Source organism: Leptosomus discolor, chromosome 5 (genome assembly GCF_034619465.1).
Source record: "Leptosomus discolor isolate bLepDis1 chromosome 5, bLepDis1.hap2, whole genome shotgun sequence".
Lineage (NCBI taxonomy): Eukaryota > Metazoa > Chordata > Aves > Leptosomiformes > Leptosomidae > Leptosomus > Leptosomus discolor.
The window spans coordinates 47,169,537-47,188,556 of NC_141395.1; the positions used below are offsets into that span (position 1 = coordinate 47,169,537).

The 19,020-nt window shown below is 46.0% G+C and overlaps 1 protein-coding gene across 1 annotated transcript; it reads right to left on the minus strand.

Moving 5' to 3' along the window:
* Positions 1 to 16,145: 16,145 nt before the first annotated feature.
* On the minus strand, positions 16,146 to 17,544 carry MSC (musculin). Its single transcript, XM_086465744.1, has 2 exons — positions 17,017 to 17,544; positions 16,146 to 16,232 (listed from the first exon to the last, which is right to left on the minus strand). The coding sequence occupies exons 1-2, from the start codon at positions 17,542 to 17,544 to the stop codon at positions 16,146 to 16,148; spliced, it is 615 nt and encodes a 204-aa protein (XP_086321870.1).
* Positions 17,545 to 19,020: the final 1,476 nt, after the last annotated feature.

Sequence of the window (19,020 nt, forward strand, 5' to 3'; positions counted from 1 at the left end):
ACAAATAAAGCAAGTTGTGGTGTGCTGTGGTGTAAAACTGTTACTGGCATGAATGCACACAGAACAACATTACATCAAACCATGAAGTGTGGCTTGTGTGAGTCTAACTGAGCAAAAAACATAGCTCTTTTTACCTTCGGTGTCACAAAATGACAAAATATGAGCATTGGAGTGTTCAGAACTAGCCCCTTACTAAGATTATGTTCTATTTCCTTTCTTTGCTTCAACTTTTCCAGACTTCATGAAATCACACAATCACAGAATGTTAGGGGTTGGAAGGGACCTCAAAAGATCATCTAGTCCAACCCCCCATCAGAGCAGGACCGCCTAGAGTAGGTCACACAGGATTGCGTCCAGGGGGGTTTTGAATGTCTCCAGGGAAGGAGACTCCACAGCCTCTCTGGGCAGCCTGTTCCAGTGCTCTGTCACTCTCACAGTGAAAAAGTTTTTCCTTATGTTAATGTGGAACCTCCTATGCTCCAGCTTGCCCCCGTTGCACCTTGTCCTATCATTGGACATCACCAAGAAGAGCCCGGCTCCATCCTCCTGACACTCGTCCTTTACATATTTATAAACATTAATGAGGTCACCCCTCAGTCTCCTCCAAGCTAAAGAGACCCAGCTCCCTCAGCCTTTCATCATAAGGGAGATGTTCCACCCCCTCAATCACCTTTGCGCCTCTGCGCTGGACTCTGTCAAGCAGTTCTCTGTCCTTCTTGAACTGGGGGGCCCAGAACTGGACACACTATTCCAGATGAGGTCTCACCAGGGCCGTGTAGAGGGGGAGGAGAACCTCTCTCGACCTACAGACCACACCCCTTCTAATACCTTCTTGGCCACGAGGGCAGACTGCTGGCTCATGGTCATCCTGCTGTCCACCAGGACCCCCAGGTCCCTTTCCCCTATGCTACATTCCAACAGCTCAGTCCCAAACCTATACTGGTACATGGGGTTGTTCTTTCCCACATGCAAGACTCTACACTTGCCCTTGTTGTCTTTCATTAAATTTCTCCCCACCCAGCTCTCCAGCCTGTCCAGATCTCACTGAATGACAGCACAGCCTTCTGGTGTATCAGCCACTTCTCCCAGTTTTGTGTCATCAGCAAACTTGCTGACAGTGCACTCTGTTCCCTCATCCAGGTCATTGATGAATATATTGAATAGCACTGGTCCCAGTACTGACCCCACTAGATACACGTCTCCAACTAGACTCTGTCCCATTGACCACAACTCTCTGACTTCTTTCCTTCAACCAATTCACAATCCACCTCACTACCCCATCATCTAGACCACACTTCCTCAGTTTAGCTGCAAGGCTGCTGTGGGAGACAGTGTCGAATGCTTTACTGAAATCACGATAAACCACATCCACTGCACTACCATCATCTATCCACCTGGTTATGGCTTCATAAAAGGCTATCGGGTTGGTCAAACATGACTTCCTCTTGGTGAAGCCATGTTGACTGCTCCTAATGACCCTCTTATCCTTGATATGAAATTATTGTTTGGGCAAATTACTCCAACCTCCAGTTAAACTTCACATGCTCACATGATGGTCGTACCATTTTTCCCATGCAGCCTAAATGCATCCTCTTGAAAGACATTTTTCATCATAACGAACTCAGTCTCCTCAGAAAAGCGCCTTCACATTAAGTTTGCTTTGACATAAATACTGTACTGCTGGACATAAAGGATTGCTGTAGGTACAAATGAATGTGAAAAAAATGTTATTATTAAGCTTAAAAAGGTCATACAAGTACATTATGGCTCTAGTATGGTTTGATTTGAACACATTTGTCTACATGTGCTCAATCAGGTCCATATGTCTGGTACATCAGATGCTTGGAGTTGCTGATAGGCCATTTCACCAAGTGCCACCCTTTGACTCTAAAGAGAAACTCGTTAATGCATCCCTTCCTCCCATTGCCCCAGAAAGCCAAAGGGAAGCTGCGTCTCACACCTCTACTATGGTTCTTGAACACCTACCTCTTGGACAGCCGGCACATGATATTCTCCACCATCACAGTGAGATCCTTCCGTGCTACTACATTTGGGAGGTGTTGCAGCTTGGCAGTATCACTGCTCCTGACCTGCAAGGCAGAAAAAGGTGTATGCAGGTTATGCCTGTCAGGCATAAAGAGGAAAGGTGCAGTGTAACTGAACTGAATAATTTACAGTAGTGCCAACGACTTAGACTTCCTTATCAAATCTGAGGGTTTGAGGTGGTTGTTCCTTGTTGAAACCTGTGCTTTCAAAAAGTTGTGCTTTTATACAAGTTCACCACTCTTTGTATATTCCAAAAACAAATTCCACTGCTTTTTTAAGGCGATTTTTGAGGGCCAGCAATAGCAGTGATGTTGAGTAAAATATGGCAAGTGCCCAAGGAGCAAAGGAGGTAGTCTTTTCCAGCTTAAAGAATGAGACACCAAGAGAAAAAGGATGCCATATTATTTAACTAAAGGCATCCAAAATACATGCTTAAATTAGGAAGGAAACTAGGCACCTCCTATACAGTGAGTCATGAAATGTAGATCGTCCTGGAGGTCAAAGCAGCGGGCTTCAGTTTCTCTGCAAATGATCTTAGCTGCTATCTAAACTATATGCCTAAATTTAGAAGGTGTGTCTACTCCCTATAGTTTTAAAAGATAATATATCGCTTGGTGTTACTTTATCAGAAACTGGCAAACCACAATGTAAATGTACAATTTGCTGGACAGCTAATGGACAGTTTTTTTCATAGAAGCATAAAGATTACAGTGACTTTTTTTTTTTTTTTTTTTTTTAATTCTTACTGACTTGAACGGGAAATACACAATCTGAAGGGCTTTGGAAATAGTCCATAATAATTTCTTGTAATTGTTTCATCACTTTGGTTAGGCACAGAAAGTTTTACATTCTGAAAATCTACTGGGTCCAAGGCACTTTCAGCAGGCACAGTTTTAGGATGTTGTGCTTTTGAAGAACTCGACTGAGATTCCACAGCTAGTATCTTGAATATCATAACCAAAACTTTCTTGGCCTTTTTTGTCTTTCTTGGATTCAAACCGAAAAGAATAAAGATTCAAATGACCATTTAATCCCACAGCAGGACCTACTACAGTAGGAGAATGATTGCTTCAGGCAAACTTAAATACCAACATATGTAAGCAATTGCTGCTATGTTTAGCTGACATACAGTCCTGAATTATAAAAATTTATTCTGGGATAAAATGTGCTTTTACCCTGGGGTCCATCGTATGCGGTAACATAGAACAGAGATGGAGAGACTGGAACTGGGAGAAACGGTGTGTCAGAGACATGCGACTCTGTGGTGACACATTGCTTTGGAAGTAATCACAGAATCACAGAATGGTGGGAGCTGGAAGGGACCTCTGGAGATCATCTAGTCCAACCCCCTGCTAAAGCAGGGTCACCTGGAGCAGGTCGCACAGGACAGCATCCAGGGGGGTTTTGAGTATCTCCAGGGAAGAAGAATCCACAACCTCCCTGGGCAGCTTGTTCCAGTGCTCTGCCACCCTCAGAGTAAAGAAGTTTTTCCTCATGTTGAGGCAGAACTTCCTGTGCTCCAGTTTGTGCCCATTGCCCCTTGTCCTGTTGCTGGGCACCACTGAGAAGAGCCTGGCCCCGTCCTCTTGAAACCTGCCCCTTGGATATTTATAGGCATTGATAAGATCCCCCCTCAGTCTTCTCTTCTCCAGGCTAAAGAGCCCCAGTATAATATACTCTGTCCCTTCCCAAGATGAAAACTGGTCTCCTTTTTCTACCCCCAAGAGTCCACCTAAGAAAACTGGAAAAAACTCCAATAATTACACATTTTCTCAGACACCCTTAGTTATCAGTGGACCAAGGCTAACAAGATCTAACGAGGCAGATGAGAGAAGTACATCCCGATAACCTTCCACTCAGAGCAACCCAACCTTTCACCTCTGAGTCTTTCATAGACTATATGAAGTGGGCTTGCCTAAAGGGTCTCACTACCAGCTCTGTAAGGGCTGTTGCAACCTAAGACAGTCAAGAACTTTAGTCCAAAACTATTGTCTATAGATAAAATCTGCAACTCTGCCTGGACAGATTTCCCCTTTCTGGAAGACTGTTTTCAACAAGAAAAAAGCTGGCCTCTAAGGCAGGGCAAAAGGCATTTGTTAATGAAACTGTCACAGTCTTTCCACTTCATGTTTGGGGAATGAGTGCCAGAAGATCGTAAGGAAAACCAAAACAAATCAGCCAGCCAGTCATCACCTCTCATCTGTATTTTATCTGTGCTCCCACAGTGAAAGAACATCATTTGCTCCATACAGTCAATCTGTGGAAGTGGTTTATGGGGTTCCTTTTGTCCATGAAACCGCTCTTCAGCACCAGGGACACATTCCCAACAGGGCAGGGATTGACTTCAAACAATGCATTATCAGGGCAAAATGAGTGATGAAGTGGGCACTCCTTAAAGATGCTTGGCTTCTTAAAGAAATAAAGGCTAAGAAGGTAGACATGCTTTTTCTCAGGAGCTGAACAAATTTATTTCTGATGCACTAAAATTACTTTTTTTCACACCAGTAAAAGTTTTCATGCTGGATCACTACTCCTAACATAAAATACAAGAGCAGAAAGAGACAAAATCTGAATGTGCTAAATTCTTAGAATGAATCCTGTCCCACTGATGTTGAAAGGATTTGATTTTTGACAGCAAATTTTCATCCAAGTCAGTATTTCATACTACATTTTCCAGTCAATACAGATCTTAGCTTATCAGCTCAGAGTTAAATTGAAAAGGTGAAGGTACAAGGAAACATCTCAAATTTCTGGGATGGCTACTTAATAAGAAAGAACACAGAGACACGGTAATTCTAGGTGTCCTTATAGTGCCATTTCCACTCCTCCTACAGGCTGGTACTGATCTGATACCAGCAGATTTTGCCAGCTGCAGTCACTATATCTCTGTTGAATCAGTCTCTGGATACAGCAGGATGAAAACACTTCTATTTTTTTTTGATCTGACACAGATCTTCTGGCGTAAGAAGTGGTACATCTTCTCCTCTATGCTCAGGCTGTATCCCATGTACTGTGTTTAGAGAGATAAGACCACAACGGCTACCTAGGCAGAGCAGACGTGAGGTAGGAGAAGTTGTAATAGGAAGAAATTTCATTTCTTTAATTGTTGTGCAAGGATGAGCTGTCAGACAAGACAGGTAGCAACGGCACAAGTTTTGTTTCTTTCATTCCTGTGCTTAAGGCACTAACAGCAAGAAATATGAAGTGCCTTGTGCATCTGCTATGCTAGTCATCGCTGGAAAGCTGCCAACTTCAGGTCTGCGGGAACGGGTGATGCTTCGCCCCTGTTGCCTAGGCACACAGCAGAAAACAGCCATGCTCTACAGAGCACAACTGCGTTTGACTCCTATCCCACCTGCTCCATGCACATTCCCTGCGTTACTACTGACACGTCACCGCAGTTGTCCTGGCCCCGACCCTTTTCAGAGCCGACTTTGAGAAATTATTTCTCACTGGATGTTGTGATCATCTGAAATCAAGTCAGCTTTTCTTTCCCTCCCTCGATATTTCATTTGGCTGTATAACTAGTATTTAGTAATGAATGCGTAACACTGTGTTTATTCTGTTAAAAAGTTCAGAAAATTATGCAAAGGAGTTGGTCCGAGCAGGCCTCTTGTTGTACTGAGGCTGCAGAAAAATCTCTTTCTCTCTTATCTAAGGCAAAAAAAAGGAGAGAGAGGAGAAATAATAGGGCCATTCAGTCTACGAAAACATGAGCGCAGATTGTCCTACTATGCCTCTCTTTCAACGATCAGATATTTGATAATTTCTAATTATCAAAAAATAGCCACAGTAACAGAATATTTCCATTGTTTTTACTTGTTGTTTTTATTTTCTCCTAGAAGGTCTGAATGGTCTTTGGAGCCCAAGACATAGAATCATAGAATAGTTTGGGTTGGAAGGGACTTTTACAGGTCATCCAGTCCAACTCCCCTGCAGTGAGCAGGGACATCTTTAGCTGGACCAGGTTGCTCAGAGCCCCGTCCAACCTGACCTTGAATGTTTCCAGGAATGGGGCTTCTACCACCTCTCTGGGCCGCCTGTGCCAGTGTTTCACTAACCTCATTGCAAAAAATTTCTTCCTTATATCTAGTCTAAATCTGCCCTCTTTTAATTTAAATCCATTACTCCTTGTCCTATCACAGCAGGCCCTGCTAAAAATATTGCCCCCACCTTTCCTGTAGGCCCCCTTTAAGTATTGGAAGGCCATTATAAGGTGTCTGCAGAGCCTTCTCTTCTCCAGGCTGAACCACTCCAATTCTCTCAGCCTGTCCTCACAGGGGAGGTGCTCCAGCCCCTGATCATCTTTGTAGCCTCCTCTGGACTCATTCCAACAGGTCTGTGTCTTTCTTACGCTGGGGATCCCAGACCTAAACACAACACTGCAGGTGGGGTCTCATGGGAGCAGAGTAGAGGGGGAGAATCACCTCCCTCAACCTCCTGGCTGTGCTCTTGATGCAGCCCAGGATACAGTTGGCTTTCTGGGCTGTGAGAGCACATTGCCAGTTCATGTCCAGCTTTTCATCCACCCACACACCCAAGTCCTTCTCTACAAGGCTGCTCTCAGTCCCTTCATCCCCTAGCCTGTGTTGATACCAGGGATTGCCCTGACCCAGGTGCGGGACCTTGCACTTGGCCTTCTTGAACCTCATGAGGTTTGCATAGGCCCACATACCTGGACGCCATCAGGCAAGTACAGCACCGAGAAATTAAAAAATCCGTATTACACAGCCCAGGAAACAAGAACACTCCCTGTCCCTCATTCCAACTGCAAGTTGTAGCTACCTCTTTCCATACTGACCCTTTCATTCTAGTTTGCAAATATCCATAACTTACCAAATAAAATGGGCAATGTAAATAGACTCATATGTAAATAGGCTACAATGCTTTGGGGGAGCCTGTGCTGAAAAAGTACACCACGGGCAGGTGGCAGAGCCCAGGGCCAGCCCCAGCGCTGTATCCCCAGGGTCCTTCACCACAAGAAGATGTCCCCAGCCCTGACACAAGACCTGCTCAGGCAAGGTCCACCGTACAGCTGTAAACCAGCCGGGGACAAGCTCTAGTGGGGTGGCGTAGGTTTTGTACCCACCATGCCAGCTCCCAGGCAGCGGCATGGCACTGGACAGGCCCATAGGCGCAGGCTGGACCCTTCAGCTGGGGAGGCTCCTTCCCCTCCCATCTTCTTTTAGTGCTTTTATTGAATTCTGGGCAAGGCCATCGCCTGACACGTCAAGAAGGTGCTGCCGGCTAGCCGTGCCACGCTACATGAAGCAATGCGAATGCCTCCTTTGTGCTTCCTTCCCTCCCCTGTGTTTTTTCCCCGCGTTGGCAGGGAATGGGGACGTTCGGGGCGTACAGGGACCCCGAACCCAGGCAGAACCGCTGCCCCTGCGGGCAGCCCAGGCACACGCAGGCCCCTTGGCGGGAGACTCCCCGCCCTGCCCCTGTGGCGCCGCCGCCCGCAGGCTGAAGTTAAACTCGTCGCTGTCAGAAGGAGCCACCGCCGAGCGGCTCCCGCCCCATTCCGAACGCTGCCCGGCCGCTACGGCCCGTGCACCTCGGCGCGGTGGCCACCGGGTGGCGCCCGCGGCCCGCCTGCGGGGCGGCTGGCGTGGGCTGTGAAGTGTGGGGCTGGGCTCCCCTCGGCGGCCATTACTCCTCACCCCCCCACCTTAAAGCAGCCCGCCTTTTCGTGGGCAGCCTGGCCGGGAGGGAGAGTGCTGCGCCGTTTTCCCGGTGACGGGTGAGGTTCTCGCGGGAGGAGGAGGAGGAGGGAGGGAGGCAACAAGGCACCGGAGAGCCGGTTCTGTCACGTCCCGAGAGGCAGCGGGGCGGCGCGGGTCGGTGGCCGCCGCCGCAGGGCCCCGTGCGAGAGCGGGCGGCCGCGCCTCAGAGCCGCTGCTCGGCACAGCGGGGCCTGGGGACGTCGGAGGGGCACTCTCGGAAAAGCATTAGAAGGCGACAGGTGCTGCCGAGTGCCTTTAAAAGAGGTTCCTGTTATTTTATGCTGGTATTTCTTTGTCAAATAAAGTAATGCTTAGAAGTGAGTGAGCAACCATGCGTAACTAGGTGATCTCCCCCTAGTACTTTCTGCAGGCGTATTTAAGCACTTCTGCCTGAAGGGGGGGAGTGCGTTCGTCCTTCCAAAGAGATCCTTCCAAACCTTTCCCAGTGAGAAGCCGGACTCCTCCGAGCCCTATCGGCGGCATCGGCGGCCTCTCCATGCAGCCGTTTTTCTCCTCGTTTCACCCGAATTGCTTCCTCTTGTCCTTAAATCACTTACCTATTCAGCTTCAGCAGTAGGATCTACAGGTTAATGCAAGGATTTTAGTTCCCTTTGCTCCGGATGTGGTTAACGCCCTAATCAGATGTAAGGCTTCTTTGCTCTAGATACATAAAACCGAGGGGTAGCATGGTCTCTGCCTAGAAGAGCTTAGAGACTGATCTGAAACAAGTACAAACCACAGGAGGGTCTGTGAACTAGAGGCTTCAGTTGATAAGCAGAGGTTATGCCTAAACTAAATAGCATGGAGGGCTGGTCTTTCACACCAAGGCTGTGAGGCCAGCTGCCCTGGGCTCACTTGGGTCCATATTGCTCGTGGCCTGTGTGCTCTCAGTCTTCAGAATAAGATGAGTTCATGTAAACTGTGTGTTGTGAATGATCCCTGCCCATTGCTGACTTGCAAACTACGTCTCGGCATTGTTTGGGAGAGTGGCACGTGGCCCATACCAAAACCACAAACCGTGCAGGGACCTCTCCAACAACGTAACAACATAGACTCTGCAGCTGCAGTGCCCAGGAATGCTCCCTGATGCCATTTTTTTTACTTGCGCCATACCATGGTGCAGGTTTAGTGCGGGCTAAGGTACAAATCATAAAGTGAATATGTGAATACTGTGTTTGAACTCAGAATGAGTCTAGCTACCATCTTTTTGCGCTGATTGTGTGGGAGCAGAGACTCTCAAGTGTCAGTCAGGTCCTTGGTGTCTGTTCCAGAACTTTAAGTGGTGGTCAAAGTGATGAAAATTTTGGCAATACCGGTGATATTACTTTATGGTAACTACTTCTTTCTTACAAACTACGAATATCCCCAGATGATACACTATGTACAGTTTATGGAGGAAACTGGTCTGGTTTTATTTATAGTGAGGAAGGGCAAAAAACATAGGTGAGTTTATCTGCACAGCTGTTCCATCCACATCAGGGTTATATCTATCCTAGAAGGGGGAATTTTTTTTTCTTATTTGTGAAGGCTCGTGAACAAAGGTGTTATGACATAATTTGCATCACAAGTTCAGGGGGAATTATATAGAGTAGGAGAGAAATCTGAAATTTTTTTTCCCTGAGATAAAGGAACTGTTCTGAGCTGTATTATAGAATGAGCAAACACCTCAAACCAGGTTACTATGGGAAATAGATGGGTAGCAGGTCCTGCAGTTATAAGTGTTTTGTTACGATTAATGGCTTGAGAAACAATCTTCAAAGCATATGTATGGCACACAGTTACACCTTAGCCAGTGTAAGACACCTCAGGCTCTTCTTTCCAGAGAGTTTTCAGTTCACGCTTCATGAACATCACTGTTACGCCATTAAACATTAAAGCTGTAATCCAAATATCTTTATAGACAGATTAATTTTGTACATCCATATTAGCCGACACTGTCATTTTTAATGGTTGGCTACAAATTTACTCTTGAGGCATTATTTCTTATTATGGTCTACCTGTACATTTTGGCCTCTTAGCTTCTGCCTCCAGTTACTCTTACCCACAGAACTTCACCAATATGGCAGTTTAGCTTTAATCCAGAGGCCCTACAGAAAATTGTTCCATTTTCTCTATTTTCTTTCCCTGTTTTTCCCATGTCAAAATGTCACCTACTCAGTCTTTCCCTAAATACTACAAGTTTTGCTCTGTTGCTGGGAAACATGGGCACAACCCAAATGGATGTGATGTGTGTTCTTCCTGTGTTGATACCTAACTGTGATTCTGGGGTTGGATAGCCACGGGGATCTTTCTGCATACAGAGGGGTGGCCTTGTTTAACCTCTACAGAGCTATCCTAATAGGCCTTGGAAATCTCAAGCATACCCATATGTAGCATGAAAATGTCACACCCCTGATAAAATATGTTTCCTCAGGACTTCAAGTCACCTTCATAGTAAATAGCAATGAATCTCTCCTTATTTTGCCCCCTTTGAAGGTTCTTGATGTCCCACTGGGACCCAGAGGAGGAGGATGAAAAGTGGTTTCCAGGATGGACACAACGAGCCTGATCTAAAAGAGATTAGAGGAAGTGATGCAAGGCACTCTCTGCTGCTTGGAGGGAGGACCAGAGATTGCTGCTGCCTGGAGCAGATGACGTTAGTACGTGTATCCAGTAGCTCCCCAAAAGGGATGCAGACAGTGTGCAGGTAAAAAGATTTGACATTAACCATCTTTCCAATCTCGTTTCTAGATAGAGGAAAACATTTCATGCACATGTTTATTTTGAGGGTGGAATGAGACGCTTCTACGAGTGACATTGGGTTTGTTTTGGTTTTCCTCATAGTGACCACAGACTATCTCTGCTGGCAGTTCGTCTGCTTTCTTGAGGCTTCCCAGAACATTGACCTACTGCACTCCTCTTCAGCCATCTTCACAGGGCAAGAGGGACTTCCCTGAAGAAATGAACCACAGGATAGTTGGAATCTTTCAGCTCCTTGTTGCAAAAGACTTCTGATTCACTTTGGTCCCCTCTTCCTCTAGATGACGTGCCCTTTTGATGATACTAAGGACATGAGCTAATTTAAACTCCATACTGCTTATATTCAAGTAATGCAACAGTTCCTTGTGCCATTACAATCTTGATTTTCTGTGAATATTCATGCCTATGTTTAATTCTTATCTTTTAATGACTATGGGATTTACAGTGCTAATGATGTTGCTTCTGCCACCACAGCAACTTGGAATTAAAATTAAAAAGTGATTCATTGGTTTTCAGGATTGTCCAGGCCCTTCACTGAGCATGTTGTCCTCACTACAGGGGCCTTTGTAAACTCTTAAGAAGTGACGCCATCCTTTGCTGTTCTTGTGACTTTTTGTTGCAGATGCTGAGCAGCCTGTTTGCTTGGGTTGAGGTTGTGTCTGTGGGTATATTCTGAGTTGCAGCTCTGCCTTTGTTGTCACAGAGTACTTTTCTTGTCACATTTTGAATTCCTTTTGACGAGTTCACCAGCATAAGCAGATTGGGTGATTTCCTTTGCTTGCTGATTTCCAATCACATCACCAGGGTTAGTTATAGTTCTTCTGAGTGTCACCACGTTTCTAGTCCCAGACCCTGTCAGACTGCCAGCACCTAACATTACAGGGGTGATTCTTCAGCCCTACATCAGCCACAAAGTTTTCTCAGTTTTGCCTGTTTTGTTGGATAGATTCATTTTCAGCTGTCTTAACTTTTCTAGGGATTTTAATGAGATTTGCATGCTCTGCATTCTAAATAAGGCATTTTTTTTTGTTATTTTTTACTAATTTGCATTTATGAATTTTTCAGAGCCAAGAAAGTGACTGAGACCTGTTTCTTCTTAATACCTGAATCCTAATCAGCCTGCACTGTGGCAACACAAGTCTCTGCATAATGTAGCAGCTGGTCCTAAGGCACTCTTGTCAGAATATATTAAAAATACTGATTTAGGTATTTAGGGTTTAGAAGACAACGCAGCATCCATCCTCTGTCCTCTGCAGAAAGTATTTGCTTACGCATCTTTCAGCTGGAGTGGAATGTGATAACCACTGCCCTGTGGTGGAATCTAATTCTGAGGTGTAATTGCCATTAGCCTTGGTGGGAATCTGCGCTGCCCTACCGAATGCAAATTTGCTTTTATATAGAATTAGCTACTTTGGAGTAGAGACAGTTCTCCAGTAGAATTGGCAGCTGTGTTGTTTCATTCAAATAATGGAATTACTATTTGCTTGTAATATAAGGTTACTATAAGCTTGTACTTGTGTGTGGCTCTAAATCACGCTTCTTCCTTCTTTTTATCTTACTTGGCTCATAGAAAGTTTGGTCCTTTAAACCTGGCTTTACCCCTCCCAATATTAGTTAACAGAAGCATTAGATATTTAACTGAATCACACAGCTGGTCACCTTAGGGTCCTTCTAGAGTCAATTAAGAGAGACAGAGTAACTTTCAGATAAGTTATTGAGATCTTAAATTTTTTCAACTCCCTTTTTCACCTGGGAGACCCCTATGGCAACTGTAGTTCTTACACAGTCACCTTTACTTAGCTGAGAAACTTGAATTTTTATTCAGAATCCATAGCATACCTGTGAGTGCTTTAAACAGTATGTGTATAAAGTCACTGAATAAGAAAGGTATGGTTTAGGAGGTATTTCTTACATGCAAACTATATTTCTTTTGCTCAGATCAGAACTGTTAACATTTTCAGTATGAGAGCTGTATTTTGCTTGTGTAAGAGAACATATGTATTGGAAAGGAATAGTTTCACGATGGAGACATAAGCTTCCCGGCTAATGGTCTGTTCCATCAGAGTCCCACATAAAATAGAGACAAAACAAAGTTCTACACAACATTTATATAAGTCTAAAGTGATAAAAATATTTTTGAGAGACAAGTGTTCCTCTTTATATATGGACTGCCTGCCAAGAAAGTCAGTGCAGGTATTCTGCCTTCAGGATTTCATGGAAAACAGGTCTCAGCTGAATATGGGTTGCAGATGATTTGGCATTTCATTTGTGAAACAGCTTTGGCGAGATTTGTATACCTTTATGGGATCAAGATGGGTCCACCTGGCTGCTTGTGCCAAGGAAGAAAGATGTCATCAATGTAACAAAAAAATCATCAAGTGTCTACTTGCCAAATCTAATAAAAATGTGTGTATTTCTTACCTTCTGTGTTTGTGTACTGTAGAAATGTAAGGTAGTTTTTAATTTTAAGTCTCATACCCAGTCAAACGAAATACTCAGACTTTAAAACTGAAATCAATTTACTGTATCAGGTTGGCAAAAACTTCATAAAAAAACCCCCAAACAAACCACATTACCTTCCCGTGGAATCTGTTAAAGCTTAAAAACAACACTTCAGAATGTTTTGGTCACCTCATTCGTATGAAGCACTGATCTGAATTTCATCTGTTTGTGAGTTTAAAAAAAAAAGGATTCAAAACTGCATGCCTGTATTTTTTGTGTGCCTTTATAGGTGAGGAATGCCAGAACACAGGACCTGCCTGGCACTTCCCTGGCCAGGCAACAGCCTTCATCTCAGGACAAACCCACAAAGAGCCTGTAGCCTGTTCAATTGTCTGGAGTTTTTTTTTAATCACACCACGCCTCTCACTGAGGTGTATATTTTTATATTAAAAATGATATTTATGAACTCAAGGATTAAAATTAATGTTTTGAAGTATCAGCTCCTTGTCAGAGAAATCCAAACATACCTAATTGCCATATTAAGGTAAAGAAGTATATGCTAATACATGCACCTCCGTAGAGGGGTATTTAAAGCAAAGAATTGAGTCTTATACAACATTCAGTCTCTAAAAGCTGCAATTTTGTCCCCAGATTTTGACTGGAATTGTTATCTGTGGCCATTGTGTACTTCTGTTCTAAAACCAGTGATAGTCTGTGGGGCACCATCGTCATATGGATGTGTCTGTTACAGTAACAAACACAGTAAGTGGGTTCATTATTTTATGAAGAAAGTATTTTTCTATATTATGTCGCCACAAGGAAAAAAAAAGTATTTGAGAGCATGTGGCGTGGTGCACGGATAGAAGCAATACTATGTTTTTTTTCATATCGTGCTCCTCACCCCCAATTTTGACCTACTGTGTTTACTTAATATAACCACTTCATATTTGGGAATTTACCCTGAACATTTTTTTCCATCATTTCACATGGACCTTTCTATACCGTTTAAAGTTCTCCATGCGTTCCTTCTTTTTCAAATCTCCTAGAGCCGTTAACCAATTACAGCTGGGATCGAGGCCAAACCCAGCTAAGTATCACAGCTGAGATTATCTCAAGTGGCACCTTAGTTAAATTGCCAAATAATCTTTTCTCTAGGGTCCAGATAAACATTGGTTGAGTTTTCTTATACCTTATGCCTTCCTAAAGGTCTTTCCTTTTTAATTCACTGTTTATATTATTTTCTTTTTATAAAGCTTCCTAGAGAAATTCAGTTGGAGTCCCATCTCAGTTACATAACTACAAATTAGGATAGCCCCTTCCTCCACAGCCTTTTCTCTGGATAAAACTGGAAGGTAAATTAGATTATGGTCTCTGTATAGCTTGCCCTCAAAGCAACAACTGAAAGCAACAACTTGAGCAGATCCTGGACTGAGCCTTCATTTTATTTTGCAGTGGCTCTGGATTATTTTACACTTCACAAGAAAAGCAATTTTCTGCAGTCCATCTACTTGAGAGACACTACCGGTAGTCAAGCCTTGGTCTTCTATGCAGTATTTCAAAACAGAGATCCACAAGGTAGGAGGACCTGACAAGAAACAAGGTTAAACTGTTCTTTGTTAAGCAAATGTTTCTTCCTCCTGGCTGCTTAAAGGAAGAGGAGGCTTTTTCTTCTCTAAAAAATGTCAGTCTTCCCGCTTACTGTGAGTTAACCGCTGATAAATTTTTTTGAGAAAAATCTTATCTCAGGGGTTTTAATCTTAAAACAGGAAAAGTCTGCTCCAACTAGGAAAACTCATCTGATTTTCCCACTGCACAAATATAAATAAAAGCAAAACGGGCTATAGGTGGAAACATAAAATGACAAAGAACAGCAAAATGAGTTATTACAATATCTTTCATGCTATGAAGCAGAACAAATTACATCCATTTCTTAATCTACATTTGTTTATTTTCCTGATTCACAGAAAAGATTATGCCAGTGAATTCTCTAAGTTGTTAAAACATGGGTTTCCCTGCTGATTGATGTAGCACTGTACCTCAGATGAATTGTTTGGGGTGAAAGTGTTCTTATCTGACTGTTACTGGAGTTGTATCTGCTCTCAAGATGCGAGGAAGATAACTGTGTTTACAAAAGAGGGTTTCAAGAACATGCATTACAAAGACGTTCCCATATTGATGCAGCCACACACTCTCACAGTACCAGTAAGTAATTGTAATCAAGCTTTTAATGTAATTTATAAAAAAATAGAGTTATTTACATTTGCAACTTATTTGATGGCATCCTCTTTTATTACAGCATTTGAATCAGTGGAGAAATGGTACTAGAACTCATTTGAGGGTAAACTTTTCAGAAATAAGCATGAGAGTACAGGAAATATATTTAAAACATTGTGAATTCTCATTGTTTTGCAGCATCATACAGACTCTTTCTTTACAATACCCTGGCCTTACGGTGAGCAAAATTCCCTTCCAGATTAAGGCTCAGTAACTCTGCCACTTTTCTAGGGACAGTGATACATTCTTACATGTGGCACTTCATGACATAACCCAAGGAATTAGTTCAATTCCAACGGATGGTAGCCTAAAAGCAGAATGTAGCCACTTACATGTTTTTTAAGAAAACTCTGGTTAAAAGGACAAAAAAAAAAAAAAGGGTAGGACTATACTTATTGCATAGTTGCAGTAAACCAGACCCATGAATACAAAAGCCATCAAAATATATTATAAATCTATCTGAGTTTCAAAGCTACTCTAAAATACTGCTTTGCTTTAGAATACAAATAACACTGTTTGGGGTTAGTGTGTAGAGTTGATTTTGGACCATGCTGTTAATTCTACATCATTATATTCATTGACCATTAGTTTAAAAGCCTCAGAAGAACAGATCCTCAGGCAGTGGTAAGAACAACAAAGCCAAAGAAGGGCCTTTCCAAATCTCAGACTTTAGCTGCTGCAGTCAGTTCATAAAACCTCTTAACTTCCACTGCCTCCCTTCCTTACTGCTTTAAATATACTTCCCTCAGAACTCTAAGGGAAAAGAGCAACAGGGGACACAGATTTAACACTGTTAGAGATGAGGGTTTGTCCCCATCTTCTAGTCTCGAGCCGATAAATCACAGCTCTTAAAAATATCCAGCCCATAAAAAAAAAAAAAACATCAACAACAAAAAACCCCACCCAAATTTACTTTGACTATGCAGTAGTTCCACATAATCTGCTGGCAGTAGAAACTTCTTTGGTGTCAGAGTCAGGTCTTCCTGAAACCACAAATGGCCAAGTCTGCAAGCAAAAAAAAAAAAAAAAAAAAAAAGTATTTCGTATTAAAAAGAAAGCTTATGCTGGTATGAAACTAGAGCTTTATTACCGATAGATGTGTAACTCTGGTTCAGTTGCAAACACATCACCGTGTTTTAGTCCCTGTGGGAAGCACAGAGAGAGCAGAGTTCCTCTAAGAAATATTTTAATTACGTTTTTAATGAGAATGAAATTCTCCGCAATAGGGCTGCAACAGTCAGCAACAAATTTGTTCTCATCCAAAATGCAACATTCCTCTTACTTTGCAACTGTTTCAATCATTTTATAAAGAAAAAGCATATGAACTGCTCAAAAACAATCGCTCTGCACTTATAAGCAACCTTTTTATCCCTGTGGCACACATCAGGCAGTTAGTTTCGTGCCGATGATCTAACGACGGCTTGCTTGTGCTCCAAGCCAGCCCGCAGAGCGAGCTACTCCTTTTTCGGACATCCAGGTTGCCTAATGCCCGAGGAATTTATTTCTTTAGGGTCCCCTACTCCGACTCCCCAGAACAGACGCACCCGCCGCCGCCGCAAGCCAAACCCGGCTCTCGGGTCGCCCCTGGGGCGAGGCCTACCGGGGACTGACGAAGCACCCAGGGCCGCCCCGAGGCTTTTTCGAGGGCGAGCGCGGCTTGAGCGCTGCCAGCCCTGCCCGTGCGGGGGGAAGGGGAGGGGGACACGACACGACGGGCCGGCGGGGCTACCCCAGGCGGTGCCCCGGGGCTTCCCCCGTGACCCCCGCCTGCCTCCGCGCCGTACCGTACCAGGTTGACGGGGTGGACGTAGCCGTTCTCGTAGCGGTCCTCCTGCAGGAGCTGCCGGAGGTGGGCGATGTAGCTGGACGCCAGGCGCAGCGTGTCCAGCTTGGAGAGCTTGGTGTCGGGCGGCACCCAGGGCAGGCTGGTCTTCAGCCGGGAGAACGCCTTGCTCAGCACCCGCATCCGCGCCCGCTCCCGGGCGTTGGCCGCGTTGCGCTGGGACTGCTTCCCCTCGGGCGCCGGCCCCCGCGGCCCCGACGCCGCCTTCTTGCCCCCGGGGCCGCCGCCCCGCGCCCGCTTCCTCTTGCAGCCGCTGCCCGCCGGCCCCGCCGCGCAGCTGCCCTCGCCCTCCTCCTCCTCCTCCTCCTCCTCTTCCTCCTCCTCTTCCTCCTCCGCCGCCGAGGAGTTGTCTCCCGAGGGGTAGAGCTCGCCGCGGGGCTGGCGCTTGGCCGGCGGCAGCGGGTAGTCCAGCTGCAGCGCCCGCAGGTCCATCTCGGCCAGCTCCTCCGCCTCGCTCCCGGAGCCCGTGGACATCGCCCCGGGAGGGCGGCGGGGAGGCGGGCGGCGGGGCAGGCGGGAGGGGGCGGACGGCCCGGGCGCGCCGGCGAGTCGGCCGAGCGCGGGGCGGCCCCACCGCGGGGAGTCCGTGGGTGCGGGGAGTCCGTGGGTGCGCGGAGGGGGGGGTGGGGGGGTGGGGGCGCGGCGGGGGGATGCGCCCCTTGACAGCGCTATATATCGGGTGTCCGCGGAGCAAGCCAGCTGCCGGACGGAGGGGAGGGCTGGGGGCGCGGAGGAGGGGGTAGGAGCCGGCGGAGCCCCGCGCCGGGGGCGGCGCTTCTCCGCGCTCCGCGGCGGGGCCGGGGCGGCTGTGCGCGGAGCCAGGGCCGTACTGGGGGGGCGGACAGAGGCAGGGATGTCTCCAGGTGCATGTGTGCTCTTGAGGGTGCTGCCGCCGTGCAGCCGAGCGGTTCTGCTCCGGCACAGCCGCCCTTCCTCGGCCCGGAAAATACCCCCAGGGCTGGTCCCGCAAGTGCTTTCGCGGGGCGGGGGCGGAACCGCTCCCTGTCCTTAAGGCGGCAGCGGCTGGGCTAAGGCTAAGGGAGATCCAGGGCTCTGCCTCCAACCCACCTGAGTTCGCTCTCCCTCCTGCCTTTCCTTCGAGGTCGGGGGATTTTTCCACCGTATAAACCCTTGCCCAGCCCCTCTTCCCACAGCCTAGCGGTGCGGCAGGACGGGGCCAGCCCCAGGGTGCGGGTCAGACCCCCGCTGGAGCGGGGGGAGGCAGCGGGAGACGCGGCGCTAGAGGATGAGTTTGCGATTTGTGGGGGGCAATGGAAAAAGTCGCTGGAAACGCGTGGAAGGCAATTTGATGGGGTCAAGAACTTGGGGTGAAGCTACAGGCAGCAGCGAGAGAGATAACATGTCCGAGGGCTTCTCCTTCCTCAGAGCAGTTAATCAGAAGCCAATTAATTGGGCTGTGTACAGCTCTGTGTCACAGGGCACAGTAAACGAGATAGGTTTTCGAGCTATTCGAGGGTTTTTTTTTTAACAAATTCCGTAGCTTTAATGAAGTCCACGGGAGAGTGGGGGACGCAGCATCCACTGGAAGTGCTGATAGGCAAATGCAACAGGGGTATAAATAAATAAAATAAAATAAAAAATTCAACCAACAACTTGTATCTCTCCCACCCCCTCAAAAATACCCCTTCTTTCCAAGCTGAAAAACTAGCATTTTAGTTCCTCGCCGGCCTTCACGGCCCTGCCTGGATACGCTTAACCAGAATAAAAATTGTTTGCAGAAAAGAATCTAATGACTACAACAGGTGGAAAGATCTTGTCCCGCAATTTTTGCTGCCGGTTTTTCCCTTCCATTTCCCTCCCGGCCGAGTGGAACCTTCCCGGCTGCTGCCGCACAACTTTCCTGGCACCGCCGGCCACCTTTTCTCCCAGCGCTTTGCACCTCACTCCCCTCCAACCCTGTGGGCTTACTGAGGAACACTTAACACTGTA

Excerpts from the sequence above, each read along its gene's own strand:
- MSC (XM_086465744.1), bottom strand. The coding sequence starts at position 17,544 with ATGTCCACGGGCTCCGGGAGCGAGGCGGAGGAGCTGGCCGAGATGGAC. Across the intron at positions 16,233-17,016 it reads ACGTCCACCCCGTCAACCTG|ACTTGGCCATTTGTGGTTTC; the intron begins GTACGGTACGGC and ends TTTTGCTTGCAG.